This window comes from Garra rufa, chromosome 3 (genome assembly GCF_049309525.1).
Source record: "Garra rufa chromosome 3, GarRuf1.0, whole genome shotgun sequence".
NCBI classification, from domain to species: Eukaryota; Metazoa; Chordata; class Actinopteri; order Cypriniformes; family Cyprinidae; genus Garra; species Garra rufa.
In genome coordinates, this window is record NC_133363.1 from 59860474 (window position 1) to 59882893 (window position 22420).

The window sequence follows — 22420 nt, forward strand, 5'->3', positions numbered from 1 at the left end:
TTGGCCTTGGCCACCAGTGGACATTTCAGCACGACAACGACCTTAAACACAGAGCAAAAGTGGTGAAGAAATGGTTAGCAGACACGTTTTGCAGCTGCCCAGCCAGAGACCTGACTTAAATCCAATTGAGAATCTGTGGAGGGAGCTAAAGATCAGGCTGATGGCAAGAAGACCCTCCAACCTGAAAGAGTTGGAGCTCATCGCTAAAGATGAATATAGGCAAAAATACCAGTGGAGACATGCAAAAAGTTGGTCAGCAATTATAGGAAGCGTTTGCTGTAATAGCCAGTGAAAGCTTTTCTATTGATTATTGAGAAGGGTATGAATAATTTTGGACATGCCACTTTTTGTTCAAATGTAAATAAAAGATGAATATTTTTTTCCACAATGATGCCTCTTGTACATTGTCTTATTATCTTCTGGGAGATGTCTGTGTCATTTCTAATCAAAAAAAAAAAAACTTGCTGGTTGAATAAAAATAACTTTAAGTCAGAATTTGCCAGGGGTATGAATAATTTTGGGCTTGACTGTATATAGGCCAGAGACCAGCTAAACCATTTAAAAATCAAACAAATCGCAAACTTAGCAACAACTTGTCAAATTAAGTAATACTGTTGATAATAATTAATATTCAGTTACTTGTCATTAAAAGTGATTTGTGTTTTCGTAGACCGCTGTTCCTTTCTAATAAAATATCTAATAAGTTTTATACCCAATTTGTTTAAATAACTTAACCACAGTCGCATTGAACCTTCATGCTGTAATTTAAAACCTTGCAAGTCAAAATAATGACATCAATGTTTCCACAGAATTATTTGCCATTTTATATTAAAAACTTCAATCAGCTTGAACTAAATAATCACAATCAATTATATAAAGAAATTCAAATAACAAAGACCTGACAAACCCTCTTTGTGTTATTGACATTCTTTAACATAACCTAAGACGTATTGTGAATTCTTATATGACAGGATACCATCTCCGTGGCGTATGCTGGCAATGCCTGCTTGCTGTAATTGTGCTTCATCAGTTTTAGAAGCAACAGATGTGATGCATTATTACTAATGTAGAGCATGTGCAGACCTGGATAACGTTATGGGTGAGTATCGGTTTAAGTACTGGATGATTATAATATATTGGGCTGAAAATGGTAATTTTGAATGTTCATTATTTAGTCGTCAAGTCATAAAGTGGGACAACTATTTTCCATAAACAGTCCATATACAGTGATTAAAAGACCAAAACTACATGGGGTCAGTGCTATTTATGCAACATAACACAACAAGGCCTTTGCATTTGTGACAATAAGCCTAGTGTCAATATGCAATAAGAAAAATAACAGAAAATGCATTGCATAATGTTTTTTGTGATGCATTTCAGAAGTCAGAATAGTTCTGAATTACATTTTAGAGCTAAACAATGTTTTTGTGTAAGAAGTATCTACATTGCATTAATTCTGTAGATTCTCTTTCAACAGTATGAACAAAGAAAACTCATATATCAGCAGTCTGTAGCCTGATAACTGAGCTATTGCGAGTGGATAAAGTTCATTAGAGTAGGTCAGCAGAGGCTTTAATCCTATTTCAAGTGCTTTGATTTCTCATTCCTCTTTGCCAAAGCACCACAGAAGAGTTACTGCTGTTTCCTGTGGATAGCGGCCATGGCAGCATTATCTAGACTGGATATAGTGGCCCTATGATGATATCTGAGCACAATATTTACAGCAAAATAAGTCTGCTGATTATAATTTGAAGCAGTGTACTAGTAGTAATAATGCACAGAGATTTAGAATCACGCACCCAAGCAACAATCCATAGCAAAGCACAGCAATATACTAATAACCATCTAGAACATGCTAGAAACCCCAGAGCAATGCAAAAAAAAATAAAAAAATACCCAGGATGCACTAAAAGCCTCATAACAATATAGCAATGCACTAAAACTCCCAGAACACCCTAGAAATGCCACATCGCACCAAAAAAGTGCATGTCCCTAAATAATTGCTTAGATGTTCTAAGTGTTTTTTTGGGTACTATATTGCTAAGCAGTTGGTATGGTGTTCTGGATTGCCTACAGGCTCAAGCAGTATCAGCTCCGCACCATAAACGTAGGGTTTTATTGCTAGTTTATGATAAACATTTTGTTTTATAGGCTCTATATGCTAGTTAATGAACACATGCAGAACACTTTTGGCAAAGCTTGCATTTTTTAACCTGAGGGTGGCGCTCTAATGTTGATTGACAGGTTTTAATACACACATGTGCCATCTTAGAATTAGTATTTATTGCCACCTTAGAATATTAAGATTATTACAAGTGAATTCCAGAAAGGAAAAGACAGTCTTGTCTACTCTTAGAACAAACATAAAACACAAAAGAACTATATAAAGGCTACCATAAAGGATGTATACTTACTAGGGCTGCCCCCTAATAGTCGACTAATCCAAGAAGAAGAGGCTTGGTCGACCAAAATTTTATTAGTCGCTTAGTCGCAGAAAAAAAAATCCACAGTGAGTGACAAAGTCTATATGGTAGTCTATGTGGTAATACAGTACATCGGGCAGGACATCCAAACACTCGCCTATCATTCATCAACCTCAAATATGGCTTTTTATTTTAAATTTGTAAGTAGTAGCAACTTTAGTGGCCACTCAATCTAATGTTAGTTTAGACAAAAGTGCGCTATTGAAATGTCTGTGCGAAGTGTGGAAACTGAAGCTCTTAAAATACTCCGTCATTTTTGGTCATACAGAAGAAAGTAACACATCTTTTGAACCTGTAAAGACTTTATTTGCGTGCACTCGGAATAACAACGAAACGTTGCGCTTTTGTAAAATAATGAAAGCAAACAGGATGAGCTTTCTGCTGAAACTTTGGGTAGACTTGTCTTACAGACAAAAAAGATAAAGGCTATATATTGAGAGTGAAATGTCTCCTGTTAAATGAACCAATTCAAATAGAAAACAAATATTCTCAGATTATGTAATTCATATGAAACATGCATACAGGTGGAGATGATAACTCAGTGTCGCCGACTTCATCCTTGCTGTTTTTGCCTGAAACATTTGCACTGTGGCAAGCTTTTTTTGCATGCTTTTGAACACTTATTAGGCTATGTAGGCAATTAAAGGCTCATTATTATGATTTATATGGTTTATTAAACGTGCAACTAACAGTCGACTAATGCTTCAAATGAACGACTACTAGTCGACCAGAAAAATCTTTAGTCGAGGGCAGCCCTAATACTTACTTCATTAATTTGATAAGCTACTCAACAAAGTAACAACAGACATGCCAGCTAGATACTGGCAAGACTGACTGATATCGATCTTGACTTGATCTGGAGAGAGTTTACGTAAACATTAAACTAACATGAAAATAAGCGACGCAGACACAAATCTGCCCCAGTGGCTGCAGTTCCATTTCTCACCACAGATTAACCTTGGAGAATTAAGGGGCGCTGTTGAGCTGTGGACGGCTCAGGCTCTGTCCGCCCTGCTTAGTATCATAATACATGCCTGCCGACATAAAACAGTCCAGAGAATTCAGAAATATCTGTTGCAGAATGCTGAATACATTTACAATTTATCACTAATTCAGTTTATAGATGAGCCACGGCTGGGCAGAAAGTCATATGAAACCACCATCAGGTCTCTCTGATATGACTGTCCTTTTAAAAGCCTGTGTTTAGAAATTTAATTGCATGCCTCACAATTTGAAAATCATGTCCGTAAACAGTTAAAGATGAGCTATGTGCCAAATTTTAATACTCAGGGTTAGGGATTTGTTCAAATAACTTAATCTGTATGAGCAACAGTATTGGTGATGCTTATGTTTTATCAAACAACACTAATGATAATCATGTTTATCGATTTTTCTTTTATGCCAAAAATCATTAGGATAATAAGTAAAGATCATGTTCCATCAAGATGTTTTGTAAATTTACTACCGTAAATATATCAAAACTTAATTTTTTAGATTAGTAATATGCATTACTAATAACTTAATTTGGACAACTTTAAATGCGATTTTCTTAATATTTAGATTTTGTTTGCACCCTCAGATTCTAGATTTTCAAATTGGCCAAATATTGTCCTATCCTAACAAACTATACATCATTTGAAAGCTTATTCAGCTTTTAGGTGATGTTTAAATCTAAATTTAAAAAAATGTGTCCTTATGACTGGTTTTGTGGTTCAGGGTCACATATTACCTGCATGAAAGCACCAGGAAGCCCAGATCCATACATTCCTGGAAGTGCAATAATGAAAGCATGCATTAAAAATATTGTGACACCAAAAATGATGCCTATTTAGCAGGTATCGTTTTGATTTGACACTAGAACAAATTCTGTGCTTCCTGCACAAGTCAAGAGTGTGGTCAACTGCTCCCCCTAGTAGTTAACAGAGGAATTACAAATAACTTGTTCAGTTTGAGTGGGTTTAAAGTGGCAATTTGTTGTTTCATTATGACATTAATATGCTTGAGTGCCATTTTACACGCACTGATTTTACAGAGACTGTAAAATCACAAAAATTAAAAATGCATTTCTATTGTTGTTTGCTCACCATTATGTTGCTCAAAACTTGTAAATGAGATTTATAGTTATAACAGAAGTGGAAAGATTTAACAACTGCTTTTTGAGCCATTGTCAACACCCAGTTTTACTGTATAAGAGCAAATTGGATATTATCTTCCACAAAAACAACTACTAATAATGCAATCTAAAATAAAACATCTAAACTACTGTAATACGTAAATGATATCTATTTGAGCAATAAAGCACACTTTTAGATTATCAACCTCAACCTCAAAATTGAGATTTATGCATCATCTGAAAGCTTTCTATTGATGTATGGTTTGTTAGGATAGGACAATATTCAGCCAAGATACAACTATTTGACAATCTGGAATCTGAGGATGAAAAAAAAAAATCTAGATACTAAGAAAATCACCTTTAAAGTTGTCCAAATGAAGTTCTTAGCAATGCATATTACTAATCAAAAATTAAATTTGATATATTTGAGGTAGGAAATTTACTAGATATCATTATGGACTATGATCTTTACTTAATATCCTAATGGTTTTTGGCTTAAAAGAAAAATCGATCATTTTGACACATACAATGTATTTTTGGCTATTGCTACAAATATACCTGAGTGACTTAAAACTGGTTTTGTGGTCCAGAGTCACATATGTAAACATATAGAGAAGGCAAAATCACATTCCTATCTATTTAAATGATCAGTATTAAAAAAATTCTTTCATACTGTATAGTGAAATATTGGATTAAAATTTTTATTACAATAAAATTACAATTTAGAACATTAGAAAAAATATCCTTCAATAATTCCTTTACACTTTCAGTGCATAAAATAGCAAATGCCCTACATAAAGTCTCAAAACCATCTCTGATCTGCGGGTCTTTGCATCGCCCCAGACATTCAAAAATGACTTGTCACATAATATTACTTGCAAAGGCCTGATTTTCATTCATTCACTTCAGTTCATGTAGTCATTCTCTCATACACATTTGAACTAATTAAATATTAAAAGCACAAAACACTCACCAAGTCACTCACAGATGTGAATATTAAACCAATGTCAATAAGACATACTAAACAATCACAGATTTAACACCTGTATCATTCTTCAGATACTTAGGTAGATACTTAGGTAGTTTGAAGTCACATACATACTGTAATATTCAATAAAACCGTGTCTACACTGGAAGCGAGCAACATATTAAAAGTTTTTTTTTTTTTTCAGCTTCTGTCATAACGGAGCAACAGCTAAAAAAAAAAGGGCTGTGCGCCATTCAGAGCTGAATTTAGAAAAAAAAAAAATGAAGTTTGAATTGAGGTCTGAATGTTGGCATGACAAAGCTTTGTTTGAACGTTTAAACAAAGTTAAGGTTTATTGGCCTTATAGGATGGGTGGATGAAACAATAGATACACTTCCAGTCAAAAGGTTTTTTTTTTCAAAAAGTTTTGAATGTTCTTTAAAGTCTCTTCTGCTAAACAAGCCTGCATTTATTTGATCCAAAGTACAGTAAAACAGTAACATTTTGACTGATTTATGGAAATCATTGACTGATATTTTAATTAAAAATCTCTTTATTATCACTTTTGAGTAATTTATAGCATCCTTGCTAAATAAAAGTATTAATTTCTATAATTTCTTTAGATCTTTCTATTCATCAAAGAATCCTAAAAAATGTACTCAACTGTTTTAAATATTGATGATAATAAAAATAATAATAATAATAATAATAAATGTTTCATGAACAGCAAATCAGCATATTAGAATGATTTCTGAAGGATCATGTGACACTGAAGACTGGAGTAATGATGCAGAAAATTCTGCTTTGATCACAGAAATAAATTACTTTATTTTTTAATAATTATTTATTATTATTTAAAAATGTTTTCAAATTGAAAGCAGTTATTTTAAATAGTATTAATATTTCAACATTTTATTTGATTTTTGCTTGTGTTTGTACTTTGAATCAAATAAATGCAGCTTTAGTGAGCAGAATTCTTTAAAACATTAAAAAATTATTACTTTTGACTGGTAGTATAGTATAGATAGATATCTATCTATGTCTATCTATATATCTATCTGTCTGTCAGACAGACAGACAGATAGACAGACAGACAGATAAATAGATAGACATGTCTATATCTATTTATCTATCTATCTGTATATATATCTGTCTGTCTGTCTATCTATCTATATATCTGTCTGTCTGTCAAACAGACAAATAGATAGACAGACAGACAGATGATAGATAGATAGATAGATAGATAGATAGATAGATAGATAGATAGATAGATAGATAGATAGATAGATAGATGATAGATAGATAGATAGATAGATAGATAGATAGATAGATAGATAGATAGATGATAGATAGATAGATAGATAGATAGATAGATAGATAGATAGATAGATAGATAGATAGATAGATAGATAGATAGATAGACAGACAGACAGACATAGATAGATATGTCTATCTATCTAGTTATCTATCTGTATGTCTGTCTATCTATATATCTATCTGTCTGACAGAAAGACAGATGATCGACAGACAGACAGACAGACAGACAGACAGACAGATAGACAGACAGACAGACAGACAGACAGACAGACAGACAGACAGACAGACAGACAGACAGACAGACAGACAGACAGACAGACAGACAGACAGACAGACAGACAGACAGACAGATAGATAGATAGATAGATAGATAGATAGATAGATAGATAGATAGACAGATATATGCCCAACCCTGTTTTGAAGGAGAAAGTATAAACATTAAAACTGTTAAAACACATTAACATCTTTAAAACTAGCCATTTTAATAATAACACTTCTGTGGCACACAGCTTTCAAAGTAATTATTGACTGACTGAAAGTCCTTCATTTTCACTGACTGCCATCAGGAGTGCAGATGCTGAGTAAGCATAGAAATTCATACTAGAAACCAGCAGTACAGAGACTCAGTGACCTCCAGCCATCAAAAGTTTAAGAAAACGGCCTGCAGTGACATTAAGAAACAATGTTGAATGCATTCAGTGTAGACACAGTGTAAAATTGAAAGAAAACGATGCCTGCTGTCCATCGTGTCAAGAGGTTAAAGTGATACGAAAGTGTTCTTCTTCAAAATCACTTGCAGGAAACATAAACTTAAGATTTCGCCTTATTAGTTCTCGCTAGAGGCTGTGCTGGACAGAAGAGGTTGCTTCGATGGACGATGCCAGACGGCGAGAGCAGCCAGTGTGACGTGATCTTTCAGCTTCAAAAACAATGAGGAGTCTATTAAAACTTACGAGGAGTTCCTTTTTCTTTGTGCGGTGCTCTTTCAGAATTACCCAATTGATCTTGTGCCATAATGAAAAAAAAGGGGGGAGAAAAGGTTTCAAAGCAGCCAAGACACACAGCGAGTTGTCTCCAGTGAAGCCGAGTGGGGGAAAAAAGACTTTTTTAGTGTTATTAAAAGATGCAATTTGTTATGACAAGTTTCTGGCGTATTCTCCGTGTGACAATAAATCAAAGGTATGTCTTTGGCTCCTCGCATCCCTGAGGGCAACTCAGAGTCCTTCACAGTTTGATAAAAGAGGTGTCAGTGATGATTAGCCCCGCCTCCTCCTCCACAGCCATTGGTCACTTTCACATGTCCATCAGTGTCCTCGGTCACACTGGTTTCTCCGTCCTCTTCTTCATCTTCTTCATTGTCGCTCCTCTCGTCTTTTTTTAACTGTCAAAAGAGCATTTTGGAAAGAGAGTTAGTCAACACAATAGCCAAAACAAACTTTTTTTTATTAATATAACAAATATAAGAATGCAAGTTTGAGTGTTTATCCTTGCAAAACATTGCTTCAGAGAAACAAATGTTATTTGTCATATAATTTTATTTGCAAAGGCCTGACCTCCTTCACCCAAATTTCTTGTTATTCATTCTGTCATACGCTTATCTATGAAGCCCATTTCTGCCATGCAAAAAAAAAAAAAAAAAAAGAAAGAAAAAAAAACTTTATCTCTTAACTCTGGCTCAAGATTGATATAAACATAGAATTGTGAAATATAAACTTTCAATTCTGGAAAAAAAAATGAATTGCAAGATATAAACTCTCTGACAGAAAAAAAGGTATAATAGCAACTTTTTATCTTTATTCTTAATTTTATCTTGATTCCAAATTTGTCTTGCAGTTGCTGGTTTGTATCTCACAATTTAGACTTAAATATAATTTATTCTTAAAATAAAAAGTCAGTACTGTGAGGAAATGTCACAGAAATGTGAGTCAAAATGTTGAAATATTTTAAGAATAAAGTCAAAATTTTCAGAATAAAGTCGAAATGTTTTGAGATTAAAGTCAAAATTATAAGAATAAAGTCAAAGTGTTTCAAGATTAAAGTCAAAATTTTGAGAATAAAGTCTAAATGTTTCAAGAATAATGTTGAAATTTTGAGAATAAAGTTGAAATGTTATTTAAATGTTAATGTTAATTTATCTTAATTCATAATTTTTCTTGAAGTTGCTGATTTATATCTCGCATATCTATATCTTGACTTTTCTATAATTTGTTCTTGAAATTTAAAAAAAAAAGTCAGAACAGGGAAATGTGACAGAAATGTGAGTCAAAATTTTTCGAGAATAAAGTCGAAATATTTCAAGAATAAAGTCAAAATTTCGAGAATAAAGTCTAGTGTTTTGAGAATAAAGTTGCAATTACAAGAATAAAGTTAAAATGTTTTGAGAATAAAGTTGAAATTTCAAGAATAAAGTCAAATTTTCAAGAATAAAGTTGAAATTATGGGAATAAAGTCTAAATGTTTTAAGAATAAAGTTGAAATTATGAGAATAAAGTCAAAATTTTGAGAATAAAGTTGAAATTATGGGAATAAAGTCTAAATGTTTTAAGAATAAAGTTGAAATTTCAAGAATAAAGTCGAAATGTTTCGAGAATGAAGTCAAAATGTTTTAAGAATAAAGTTGAAATTATGAGAATAAACTTGAAATTTTCAGAGAAAGTCAAAATTACGAGAATAAAGTCAAAATGTTTTAAGAATAAAGTTGAAATTATGAGAATAAAGTCAAAATTTTGAGAATAAAGTCTAAATGTTTTAAGAATAAAGTTGAAATTTCAAGAATAAAGTCGAAATGTTTCGAGAATGAAGTCAAAATGTTTTAAGAATAAAGTTGAAATTATGAGAATAAACTTGAAATTTTCAGAGAAAGTCAAAATTACGAGAATAAAGTCAAAATGTTTTAAGAATAAAGTTGAAATTATGAGAATAAAGTCAAAATTTTGAGAATAAAGTTGAAATGTTCAGAGAAAGTCAAAATTATGAGAATAAAGTCTAAATGTTTTAAGAATAAAGTTTAAATTTCAAGAATAAAGTCGAAATGTTTCGAGAATGAAGTCAAAATGTTTTAAGAATAAAGTTGAAATTATGAGAATAAACTTGAAATTTTCAGAGAAAGTCAAAATTACGAGAATAAAGTCAAAATGTTTTAAGAATAAAGTTGAAATTATGAGAATAAAGTCAAAATTTTGAGAATAAAGTCTAAATGTTTTAAGAATAAAGTTGAAATTTCAAGAATAAAGTCGAAATGTTTCGAGAATGAAGTCAAAATGTTTTAAGAATAAAGTTGAAATTATGAGAATAAACTTGAAATTTTCAGAGAAAGTCAAAATTACGAGAATAAAGTCAAAATGTTTTAAGAATAAAGTTGAAATTATGAGAATAAAGTCAAAATTTTGAGAATAAAGTTGAAATGTTCAGAGAAAGTCAAAATTATGAGAATAAAGTCTAAATGTTTTAAGAATAAAGTTTAAATTTCAAGAATAAAGTCGAAATGTTTCGAGAATGAAGTCAAAATGTTTTAAGAATAAAGTTGAAATTATGAGAATAAACTTGAAATTTTCAGAGAAAGTCAAAATTACGAGAATAAAGTCAAAATGTTTTAAGAATAAAGTTGAAATTATGAGAATAAAGTCAAAATTTTGAGAATAAAGTCTAAATGTTTTAAGAATAAAGTTGAAATTTCAAGAATAAAGTCGAAATGTTTCGAGAATGAAGTCAAAATGTTTTAAGAATAAAGTTGAAATTATGAGAATAAACTTGAAATTTTCAGAGAAAGTCAAAATTACGAGAATAAAGTCAAAATGTTTTAAGAATAAAGTTGAAATTATGAGAATAAACTTGAAATTTTCAGAGAAAGTCAAAATTACGAGAATAAAGTCAAAATGTTTTAAGAATAAAGTTGAAATTATGAGAATAAAGTCAAAATTTTGAGAATAAAGTTGAAATGTTCAGAGAAAGTCAAAATTATGAGAATAAAGTCTAAATGTTTTAAGAATAAAGTTGAAATTATGAGAATAAACTTGAAATTTTCAGAGAAAGTCAAAATTACGAGAATAAAGTCAAAATGTTTTAAGAATAAAGTTGAAATTATGAGAATAAACTTGAAATTTTCAGAGAAAGTCAAAATTACGAGAATAAAGTCAAAATGTTTTAAGAATAAAGTTGAAATTATGAGAATAAAGTCAAAATTTTGAGAATAAAGTTGAAATGTTCAGAGAAAGTCAAAATTATGAGAATAAAGTCTAAATGTTTTAAGAATAAAGTTGAAATTAGGGGAATAAAGTCTAAATGTTTTAAGAATAAAGTTGAAATTTCAAGAATAAAGTTGAAATGTTTCGAGAATGAAGTCAAAATGTTTTAAGAATAAAGTTGAAATTATGAGAATAAAGTTGAAATGTTCAGAGAAAGTCAAAATTACGAGAATAAAGTCAAAATTTTGAGAATAAAGTTAAAATTATGGGTATAAAGTCTAAATGTTTTAAGAATAAAGTTGAAATTATGGGAATAAAGTCTAAATGTTTTAAGAATAAAGTTGAAATTTCAAGAATAAAGTTGAAATTTCGAGAATAAAGTTGAAATGTTTCGAGAATGAAGTCAAAATGTTTTAAGAATAAAGTTGAAATTATGAGAATAAAGTTGAAATGTTCAGAGAAAGTCAAAATTACGAGAATAAAGTCAAAATTTTGAGAATAAAGTTAAAATTATGGGTATAAAGTCTAAATGTTTTAAGAATAAAGTTGAAATTATGGGAATAAAGTCTAAATGTTTTAAGAATAAAGTTGAAATTTCAAGAATAAAGTTGAAATTTCGAGAATAAAGTTGAAATGTTTCGAGAATGAAGTCAAAATGTTTTAAGAATAAAGTTGAAATTATGAGAATAAAGTTGAAATGTTCAGAGAAAGTCAAAATTATGAGAATAAAGTCTAAATGTTTTAAGAATAAAGTTGAAATAATGAGAATAAAGTCAAAATTTTGAGAATAAAGTTGAAATTTTGAGAATAAAGTCTAAATGTTTCGAGAATGAAGTCAAAATGTTTTAAGAATAAAGTCAAAATTACGAGAATAAAGTCTAAATGTTTTGAGAATAAAGTTGAAATTTCAAGAATAAAGTCAAAATTTCAAGAATAAATTCAAAATGTTTTGAGAATGAAGTCGAAATATTTTGAGAATAAAGTTTAAATCGAGAATTAAATAGTAGCAATTAAAGTTATAATATTTTGAGAGTATAGTCTGCACATGCAAATGGCCCGGATTGGGAGCACCGGGAGAAGTTTCCAGGCCACCAGAATTTATTTGAATATAAGTGGGATTATTAGCACAAATCATACAACGTGTTATACGTGCATTCATTAGGCCTATTTGCAGTGCGCCAACCACCCAATAATAGCCAATAATAACCAAAGCTTTGTGCTTTTGGTACTTTTAATATAAAACAAAGACTCAGCTTTATAGCAAAATTCTTTCTCCAAATATAAGTTTATTTAAATCACTAACCAAAGTGTGATCCACATATAAGTAGATTTATCAATCTATAGCTTAGCAAACATTCGAAAATCAAACGTCCTGTAGTTTGAAAAGACAAAATCCAAACCGCAACATCTTGAAACATTAACCTAACTAGCCATTTGTAGAAACCAGACGTGCAAGTACGCAATTCATCATCCATAGCAAATGAATCCGAACAGTCTGATGTGCACTAAATCACCACTAATTAGGTCCCTTTGAGCAACAGGCTGCAGGTACGCGGAGCAGAGAAGCGATTGAATCTGGCATCCCTCATCCGCTCTGCATTTGCGAGAGATCATGCACGCTGCCAGTGCAATCACTCTCAAATTATGACTCACCTTTCTCAATAGACCGAGCTGGAGGGAAAACAATAGAGCACTAAATACAGGCTGGCAGGGCTTATTTTAATCAGAACGCCAGTTTAATGGGAAAAAAACTGAACAACGGCACAGACCTGGGTAACTCAGTCACCATTACAAGCTCATGTCATCGTTTCTGTTTGGTGTATAATTCATACAGCATGGCTTTGTCTGTTACTGCCAATATGCATCACGTAGGGCTTTGTTTTCGTATGATTCACACGAATCAAGACGGTGTTTCCTACAGGAGTTTGCTGTTGCAACAAGCAGCTCTGAACTAAACAATAACACCATGTCCAAACATATTATTCACACCCTAAAGAAATGAATTTATTCAGCTTGGATGCATTCAGTTATGTATTAGTACCAGTAAATGTATTTATAATGTTACAAAAGAACCCTATTTTATATAAATGCTGTTATTTTGAACTTTCTATTCGTTATAGAATTTAAAAAATCTTGGTTTCTACAAAAAAAGGGTTTAAACATTGATAATAATAAGACATTTCTTGAGCAGCAAATCAACATATTAGAATGATTTCTGAAGGAACATGTGACACTGAAGCTGAGAAATGATGCTGAAAATTCAGCTTTGCATTGCAGAAATAAATTACATTTTAAAATATATTGACAGAGAAGACAAATATTTTAAATTGGAATAATATTTTACAATTTTACTATTTTTACTGTATATTTGATCAAACAAATGCAGTCTTGGACAGAATAAGAGACTTCTTTCAAAACCAATGACACTAAACTAGTGTATATATTTTAAGATAGCATTCAACTGAGCTAAAATCAATATTTTTTTATCAAAATAAATAGATTTTACATTTTTACAATCATGCTCCTGAATTTTGCTTTAATGAGCACACATTTCAATGCCCATCTAACAGAAGACAATATAAGATTTCTCAATAGCTTTAAGCCTTATATATAGAGAGATTTTTTCTCTTAAGTAATTTTATGCCACCTACACACTGCAAAGTTTTAGGAGTTACACTGACAATTAAATATAGTAAATTATCATCTTAAATGATCACTCAGTAGTCACTCCCAAAATTGCTTTAGGCAAGAAAGACAAATGTCAACGGTCTAACTTGTTTGGTGTTGGTTATATGTTGGCTGTAGAATGTGGCTGTCATACATTCCCAAACTGATAAACCAGTGACAACCATATTTAACTGTTGCGTTCATCTCTATTAGACCTGCATCATACAGTTGAAATGAAAACTTTACATCCCCCTTTCAGAATCTGCAAAATTGTAATTATTTTACCAACATAAGAGGGATCATACAAAATGCATGTTATTGTTTATTTAGTACTGACCTGAATACGATTTCAGGTCAGAAGTTGTTTACATACAGTCCACAAGAGAAAATAATAGTTGAATTTATAAAAATTACCCTGTTTAAAAGTTTACATACACTTGATTCTTAATACTGTGTTGTTACCTGAATGATCCACAGCTGTTTTTTGTTTCGTGATAGTTGTTCATGAGTCCCTTGTTTGTCCTGAACAGTTAAACTGTCTGCTGTTCTTCAGAAAAATCCTTTAGGTCCCACAAATTCTTTGGTTTTCCAGCATTTTTGTGTATTTGAATCCTTTCCAACAATGACCGTATGATTTTGAGATCCATCTTTTCACACTGCGGACAACTGAGGGACTCATATGCAACTATTACAGAAGGTTCACACTCACTCACTGATGCTTCAGAAGTAAAAACCATGCATTAAGAACCGAAGGGTGAAAACTTTTGAACAGAATGGAGATGTGTACATTTTTCTTATTTTGTCTAACTATCATATTTTTTCATTTAGTACTGCCCTTTTGAAGCTACAGAAGATACATGTTTCCCAGAAGACAAAATAAATTCAATTTACCCTGATCTTCAAACTCCAAAAGTTTTCACCCCCAGGTCTTAATGCATGTTTTTTTCCTTATAAAGCATCAGTGAGTGTTTGAACCATCTGTAATAGTTGCATATGAGTCCCTCAGTTGTCCTCAGTGTGAAAAGATGGATCTCAAAATCATACAGTAATTATTGGAAAGGGTTCAAATATACAAAAATGCTGGAAAACCAAAGAATTAGTGGGACCTGAAGGATTTTTCTGAAGAACAGCAGGCAATTTAACTGTTCAGGACAAACAAGGGACTCATGAACAACTATCACTGAACAAAAAAACACAGCTGTGGATCATTCAGGTAACAACACAGTATTAAGAATCAAGTGTGTGTAAACTTTTGAACAGGGTCATTTTTATAAATTCAACTATTATTTTCTCTTGTGGACTGTATGTAAACATTTTATGTGAAATATCTTACTCAGGTCAGTACTAAATAAACAATAACATGCATTTTGATAAAGTAATTAACATTTTGCAGATTCTGAAAGGGGGGTGCAAACTTTTGACCTCAACTGTATTTGCTGAATGAAATCCAGTACTTGTTTCTAACTTATTTTGGGACTGCTTTTTGCAAAAATAGCATTTAAAAAGCACAGAATGTATTATTACAAAATGTGCTCATGTGCCGTACCAACCCACACTGGTATAACCAGCATTATTGGATAGTTAACTAGACCTGTAAAGCCAGTGCTGATGCAATAACAATCACAGTAGGACATTCACGTGTGACAGTAAATTAAAACTGTGCCATAACAAACTGCCAGCTCTCAAGACAATATGAACAAACAGAAAATGTTTTGTTTAAACTGCTTTAGTCAGTAACTCATCAAATAGTGAGAAGCATCCAGAACTTTTCAGCTCTGCATATGCCACAGTTTTGTGACTTATTAAAAGTCACACGGTGTCACTTCTGTCAGTTGAGATGATTGATAACTAGCCCGAGGGTGGTAAGGTAACAGGGTTAATGGTATTTTTCTTACATCATTTATATCCACTGCACTTGGAACCAGACTATAAATGATTTCATAATGTTTTTAAGGCTTTTCACACAGTGTTTAACCTGGAGTAAATGTCTTTTTAACCCCAGGTAAAGCACTGTTTCACACTTCTGATTTCAAAAGGCGTTAGCCAAAGACATAAAAGTATGTCACTGTAAGAATGTCACAATGAGTCATTTAGAAACAGACAGCCAATCATACAATATTTGTGAGCTTTGTGGAGTCACAGAATTTTTCAGTGTCAGTTTCTCAAGGAAGCTGTTAAACATGTTAAACAGTTAATTAGGGCCCGAGCCCAAAGGGGCGAAGGCCCTATTGTTCTTCTAAGGGTTCTTTTTTTTTTTTTTTTTCAACCGTTGGGGCACTTTTGGGGGCCTTAACATACTCAAAAACTCTTGAAAATTTGCACACACGTCGGAATCTGCCGTCGTCCGGACGCCACAGAGGCTGGGACCCGGGCGTGGTTCAGGGCCTCTACAGCGCCCCCTGGAACACAGTTTGAAAACTTGATGTACTGCGCACACATACTTGCAAGTATTCATATGAAACTCGGTACACATATAGAACTCATTGAGCCAAACAACTTTTGTACTCTATGTCATAGGCTCCACCCAACAGGAAGTGAGATATTCAGGGATGTTTAAAAAGCGCATGCTCTGGAATTTAACGTACTCCTCCCAGGATTTCGATAGGATTGTCACCAAACTCGGTCAGCATGATCTCAAGACACTGGGGATGCTAAATTGCGAGGGGATTTTTGATATCTCGAACGGTTTGGCCGTGGCAAGGCGACAAAGTTATGGCGAGAAATGAGAAACAGGAAGTGTGTAATAACTGTTGCACACATTGCCTGATTCTGATGAAACTTCACCAGTTTGTTCGTTGTATGAAGCCGATTCCATAAATGTGACTATTATGAGTCAAAGTTATAGCGCCACCAACTGGCAGCAGGAAGCGTGTCATTTTCAAAATGCTTTGAAATCAGCCTCTTAATTTTACTTGATTTTCTTTAAACTTCATGAAAATCATGTCAAAACACGGCCGTTGAGAATGTGTAAAGGGGTTGATGATAAATCAAATGATGTTGCCATGGCAACGTGTCAAACTTTAAAATTAGATTCCTGTCTTTTTGAGGCAGATAACATGCTTAGAATTTCATGAAACTCAACACACACATCAATATTAATGATAGTTAGACACTGGCAAAAGGTCATAAATGGGCGTGGAGCAGGCACTCTATAGCGCCATCTTTTGACAAAAGTTGTGGGGTTAGTTTTTCCTACAGTCACCAAACTCTGTACATATATTATTCTCATCAATCTGGACAACTTTCTAAATCAAACTCATTAGCTAAGACCAACAGGAAGCCGGCTATTTTGATTTGAATGTGGATTTTTGGAAAAATCAGGCTGTAAACAAATTCACACTCCTTCTAAGAACAACACGCTGTTCACACCAAACTTTTTTAACCTGAAGAGAAGATTCTGAAGATGTTAAATTGCGAGCGGATTTGGGATATCTCGAACGGTGTTGACGTGGTAATTTTTTTAAAATGTAGTAAAAAACATAACCGTAATTTTTTTATATCTTTAAAGTGCAGCATCCAAACTCTTTAAAACTTTTTTCACACAGAGATCTGACCATTTTGAGCAAGTGCTGTTAATATAAATTTTATACAAGCTTCAATGAATTAAAGACAATTTAAAAAAGAAATCAGAAATCTGCTGTCACTCAGCAGGCTGAATGTCTCTGTGTGTGTGTCAGAGTGAGTGAAGCACAGTGCAGGGGGGAGGGGTGAGAGGGAGAGAGAGTGAGAGAGCTGTGACCCATGCTGCAGACCATCTTTGAGGAAGGAATACACATATATGTAGTTTTATTACATAAATATGTCTGATCTTTGAGAGTCTGATATTTTGAGAAAATATAAAGGGTCACTAAGTCTTTCATTGTTTGTATTTTGCAGTTGTTGTTTTTTATGTATTTTTTACTGAACTGTACCATGAACTTGTCCTATTCAGGCACATAGCAAAAGATTAAGAAAAATACAACTTTTTAGCATGAGCGATTTATCTTCATTGATAGAAAATATTTGCATAGTGTTATTTACTGAATATAAAATTATAATTAAAAATTTCAAGACAAACTTTGACAACAAAACTAACTTTGCTGTTATCTGTTCAAAACATCTGAAAACCATAATTTTAAGATCAGTTATATATATATCGCCCCATTAAAATACTCAACTTGATTTTTAAAGATATTTTAAAAGAATGAAGCTTTTATAGAGCATTTTTATTGTGTTTTGCTGTACACCCACATGAACTGTGTTCATGTTCATTCACAGTACATAATGTTAAAAGATACTAATTTTCCTTTAAACAATATATAAATACTTTTTTTAGCTTAATATTAATTAACATTAATAAATGCTGTTTAGTTATTGTTCATGTTAACTAATATAGTTAATGTTAACAAATGAAACTGGATGGCAAAATTGTATATATTGTGTGTATGTGTCTGTGTGTTGATTTTAAAGTGTAACCCTTTCAATTCAGTAAACTTTAAATCCTAACTGACAGAGGGTTACTGTGAATGCATGTGCCAACTGGGCACCGTTTTCCTAATTGATTCTTAGTTATGTAGCGCTTAAGAGTGATGTCTAATACCAGGAGTCACCAGCAAAGCAATATCCACACAAAAATTGAACAGATAGGTAACGATGATATTTAAGCAGGGCGTGGATGTAATGCAAGCAATAATAGCATTTTGTTATCATCATGAACTACATGTTCTTATCATCACCATCATCATCATCATCATCAGAATATAGGGAACATGTAGCATATGTGTTCACAGTTGGCCCCCTGAAGTCCTTGCAGGGGGTTAGGTTTATAGCAAAATCCTCCTAGAGATTTAATGATATCAACATTATATTTGCTCAGTCTGATCTAAAGGCCTTAGAGATGTTAAATTGCGAAGATCTTGAGTTTTCGTTATAGGGCGTGTCTGTGACAAAGTTTGATGTTTCGCCATGGACATAGAAGTTGTTATAACTCAGCCATAAAATATCCGATCTGCCTCAAACTTCACAGGTTTGGTAAGAGTCCTGGCCTGAAGACACCTAAATGTCAATATTCAGATATTATCATAGCGCCACCTGTTGGCAGCAGGATATATCATATCTTTCACTAACTCAAACGTACCAAGGCCAATCTGCACCAAACTTCATATGTTTGATAAAAGTGCTGGCCTGAAGCGCCACCAGCTGGCAGCAGGAAATTTGGCACTTTTAAGTGACTTTGACATATTTCTCCTATTTTTACTGTATTAAAAGCATACTGCCCACCATAAGCTGTGTCCCTAAAGCCACCGGTCGGTGGTAAGCACTTGTGCGAGGGCCCGTTCATCGCTGCTTGCAGCTTTAATTTGTTTTTGTTTTTTAAGAGAAGACCTGAGCTGATTTATCCTAACATCTACACAGATGCACAAGCAAATATAAACACAGGTCGCATTCAGTAGCCTATTGGCCCACATAAATTTGTGAAAACAAAGTTAACCCAGTATTTACAGATGTACGGTGAGACATTTTTTCACACACCTGTCAAGTTTGAGATTTTGGGCTTTTTGGTTTTTCATAGTGTTTTTTCAGGCTAGTAGAAAGAAAACATCTAAAAGACACTGTTAAGTGTTTCTTTTATAGCACTTTATCTATTTGTGTCAATAGATTTCAATTACAGTGCATATTTTAAAAGCCATTTTTGATGAGTTATTTTCTCCTCCTGTCTATATCCTAAAGGTTTTTACAGAGTGATTTGTTCACATATAATTTGCTTGATTTTATACAACATTTAAATTTTTGTTTTTTAAAAATATAGTGTTTTCCTTCTGTTCTGAATTATGGAGTGACAAAATGAGATACCCAAAATACCCTCTGTAAAAACATTTGACTCTAATATGTAAAAAAAAAAAAAAATAAATAAATAAATAAACAAGAATTTTGAAACTGACTTCATTCAGTGTTTAGTTTTTTGTACAAGAAATGTATGCAAATTAGTGCATATTTCATTATATAATGCCTCAGTCGCATTTTAAAACCTAACATTTTAGAAAACTTGTAATACAAAAAATGTTTGCAATTATCAAGGTAATCAATCAGCTGGGTAAGTAAGGTAAATATAGATCAACTTACACTTCCGAAAAGAAACATCTTCACCATACGCAGAATCAGATATGCCCAGAATGTGTGCAGCATCAACAGGATGACAAGCATGAGGTTAAAAAAGTAATATCCAAAGAATGGCGGGTAATGGTCGTGAGGATAAACCCACGTGCAGTGAATGATCCTGGAATAAAGATACACGAGACAGAGACAGTTTTTAATAGCATTTGGAATAAACAAATAATGCATGCACGTTATGTAAAATACAACTGAGAGCTTGGAAATAATAGTCACAAACACAATTCTCACCAAAATGGAAAGATTATGAGTCGTGTGACTATGAAGACAGCAGCAAATACAACAAAGATGCCATTGCATGTTCTTTCCCATTTGGCGTAGTTGAAGATCTTGGCAGACTGCAGAGATAAAAACAGAAAAATAACAAACAGGTGCCATTTGTACAGTGTCAACCAGGGTTATTACAGTTAACTAAAACTAAAACATAAAAATATGTGACCCTGGACCACAAAACCAGTCTTAAGTCGCTGGGGTATATTTGTAGCAATAGCCAAAAATACATTGCATGGGTCAAAATTTTTGATTTTTCTTTTATGCCAAAAATCATTAAGAAATTAAGTAAAGTTCATGTTCCATGAAGATTTTTTGTAAAATTCCTACTGTAAACATATCAAAATGTAATTTTTGATTTGTAATATGCATTGTTAAGAACCTAATTTGGACAACTTTAAAGGTGATTTTCTCAGTCTTTTTGATTTTTTTGCATCCTCAGATTTCTGATTTCAAATAGATGTATCTCAGTCAAATATTGTCCTATCCTAACAAATCATACATCAATAGAAAGCTTATTTATTGAGCTTTCATATGATATATAAATGATGATCAATGATGTATAAATCTCAGTTTTGTCAAATTTAACCTTATGACTGGTTTTGTGGTCCAGGATCACATATATGCATATATATACACTGCTGTTCAAAAGTTTGGGATCAGTAAGATTTTAATGTTTTTTAAGGAAAAAAGTCTCTTATGCTCATTAAAGTTCAAAATGCTGAAACAAAGCAATATTGCGAAATATTGTTGCAATTTAAAATAACAGTTTTGTATTTTAATATACTTATAGTTGGTTAATATAATAACTGGTTTCCTTATACTGTATAAGATAGAATGCAGTCTCCATGACAGCTTTCACTATTTGACTCAATAAATAAAAAATAAAAAAAGTTGTTCTCCTTTCTTCGTGATCTTCCCTTTCTAGCCTGTACTCATCTAACAATGCCCAATATAAGGTATTTTGAGCACTTCCTATGTCGATCTACCTCCTTAGGATGAATCGCTTGTTGTATTCCCCAGTTGTATGTCGCTTTGGATAAAAGCGTCTGCTAAATGAATAAATGTAAATGTAAATGTAGAATGGGCTGAGAGGCAAATAGTTAGGTCAAGAGGTTCATGATAGGCTGATAATTTTATATATTTTATTTTCATTGTATTTATGTATTTATTTAATTATTGTTATTGTTTTGTTTTTATTATTGTACCCTAATATAGTATAAATAATAATAGATATTTAAATAAATATAGTTTATATTGCCATTTACAGTGCCATAAATATTCTTTTTTCAAAGTTTGCATGCCTATAACTCAAAAAGTATAAAAGATATTGCAATATGATTTTAGATTCTGGTTGTTCATAAACTTTTTTTTTTTTTTAATAATGGTTCTGAAAGAAATTAAGAGCTAGAATATAAAATCATATTGTGATATCTTTAATACTTCTTGACTTATAGGCACTCAAACTTTGGAAAAATATATATGGCAGTCAGAAAGGTATGTTCAATGCAGTTGTCTTGACAGAAAGAAACTAGATACATATCTAGTTTAAACATTATTTGTTCTTCAGAGATTGCTTCTTAAAAGAAAATAAGTATCGTATTTTTTTAAACTGACCCACATTTGGTTTTTGACCACTGAAAATGTGGAGCCATATTGAAATTCCAATATCTCTGGAATCGAATCTCATTGGGTATTAAAAATAAAGATGCCAAAAGGAAAGTTTGTTAAGACCCAATATCTAAAAGGGCATTTAAATATCTTTAATACTTCTTGAGATACAGACATAAAAACTTTGGAGAAAATCATGAAAAGTGCTGTTTCCCCATTTTTGAATGGTCACCATTTGCACATAATGCAACAAAGATTGCTAAAGTCAACAGATTTTACTAATAGAGCTACCAATATCTTTGTAAAAATAAGATAATGATGCTGCCTTCTTTCTGAAGTAATTTTTACCCTTCTGTAACTTGACTTTGAATCTAAGATGAAAATTGCCATTTTGACCCCCTCTACAAAATAGTGGATCACTCAGTAAATATTCATCCATGACATTTAATATTTTGGCTTTCATCACTATAAATGTCTATTTTTCCAAAATCAAAAAATTGAGAAAGGTTAATTGATTTGACACGGAATGACCCCACTGTTTTTAAACCTTAAATGTCATGAAAACGTTGTTTAAATCCAGCTGTTCTGTTCTGTCACTCTCTAATACAGAGGTAAACGGCTAAAAATACTAAAGAATAAACAAATAAAATACAATTTG

At 32.3% G+C, this 22420-nt stretch overlaps 1 protein-coding gene across 1 annotated transcript in view; it reads right to left on the bottom strand.

The window, feature by feature from the left end:
• Positions 1 to 5273: 5273 nt before the first annotated feature.
• The window catches only part of cers3a (ceramide synthase 3a), a 96523-nt gene continuing 79376 nt past the window's right edge, over positions 5274 to 22420 (bottom strand). The window contains exons 9-11 of the mRNA XM_073836450.1: positions 20113 to 20219; positions 19834 to 19987; positions 5274 to 8261 (exon numbers count right to left, since the gene is read on the bottom strand). Of these exons, the coding sequence (XP_073692551.1) occupies positions 8127 to 8261; positions 19834 to 19987; positions 20113 to 20219 (396 nt within the window). The 3' untranslated portion in view covers positions 5274 to 8126. The remainder of the gene's footprint in view (positions 8262 to 19833; positions 19988 to 20112; positions 20220 to 22420) is intronic.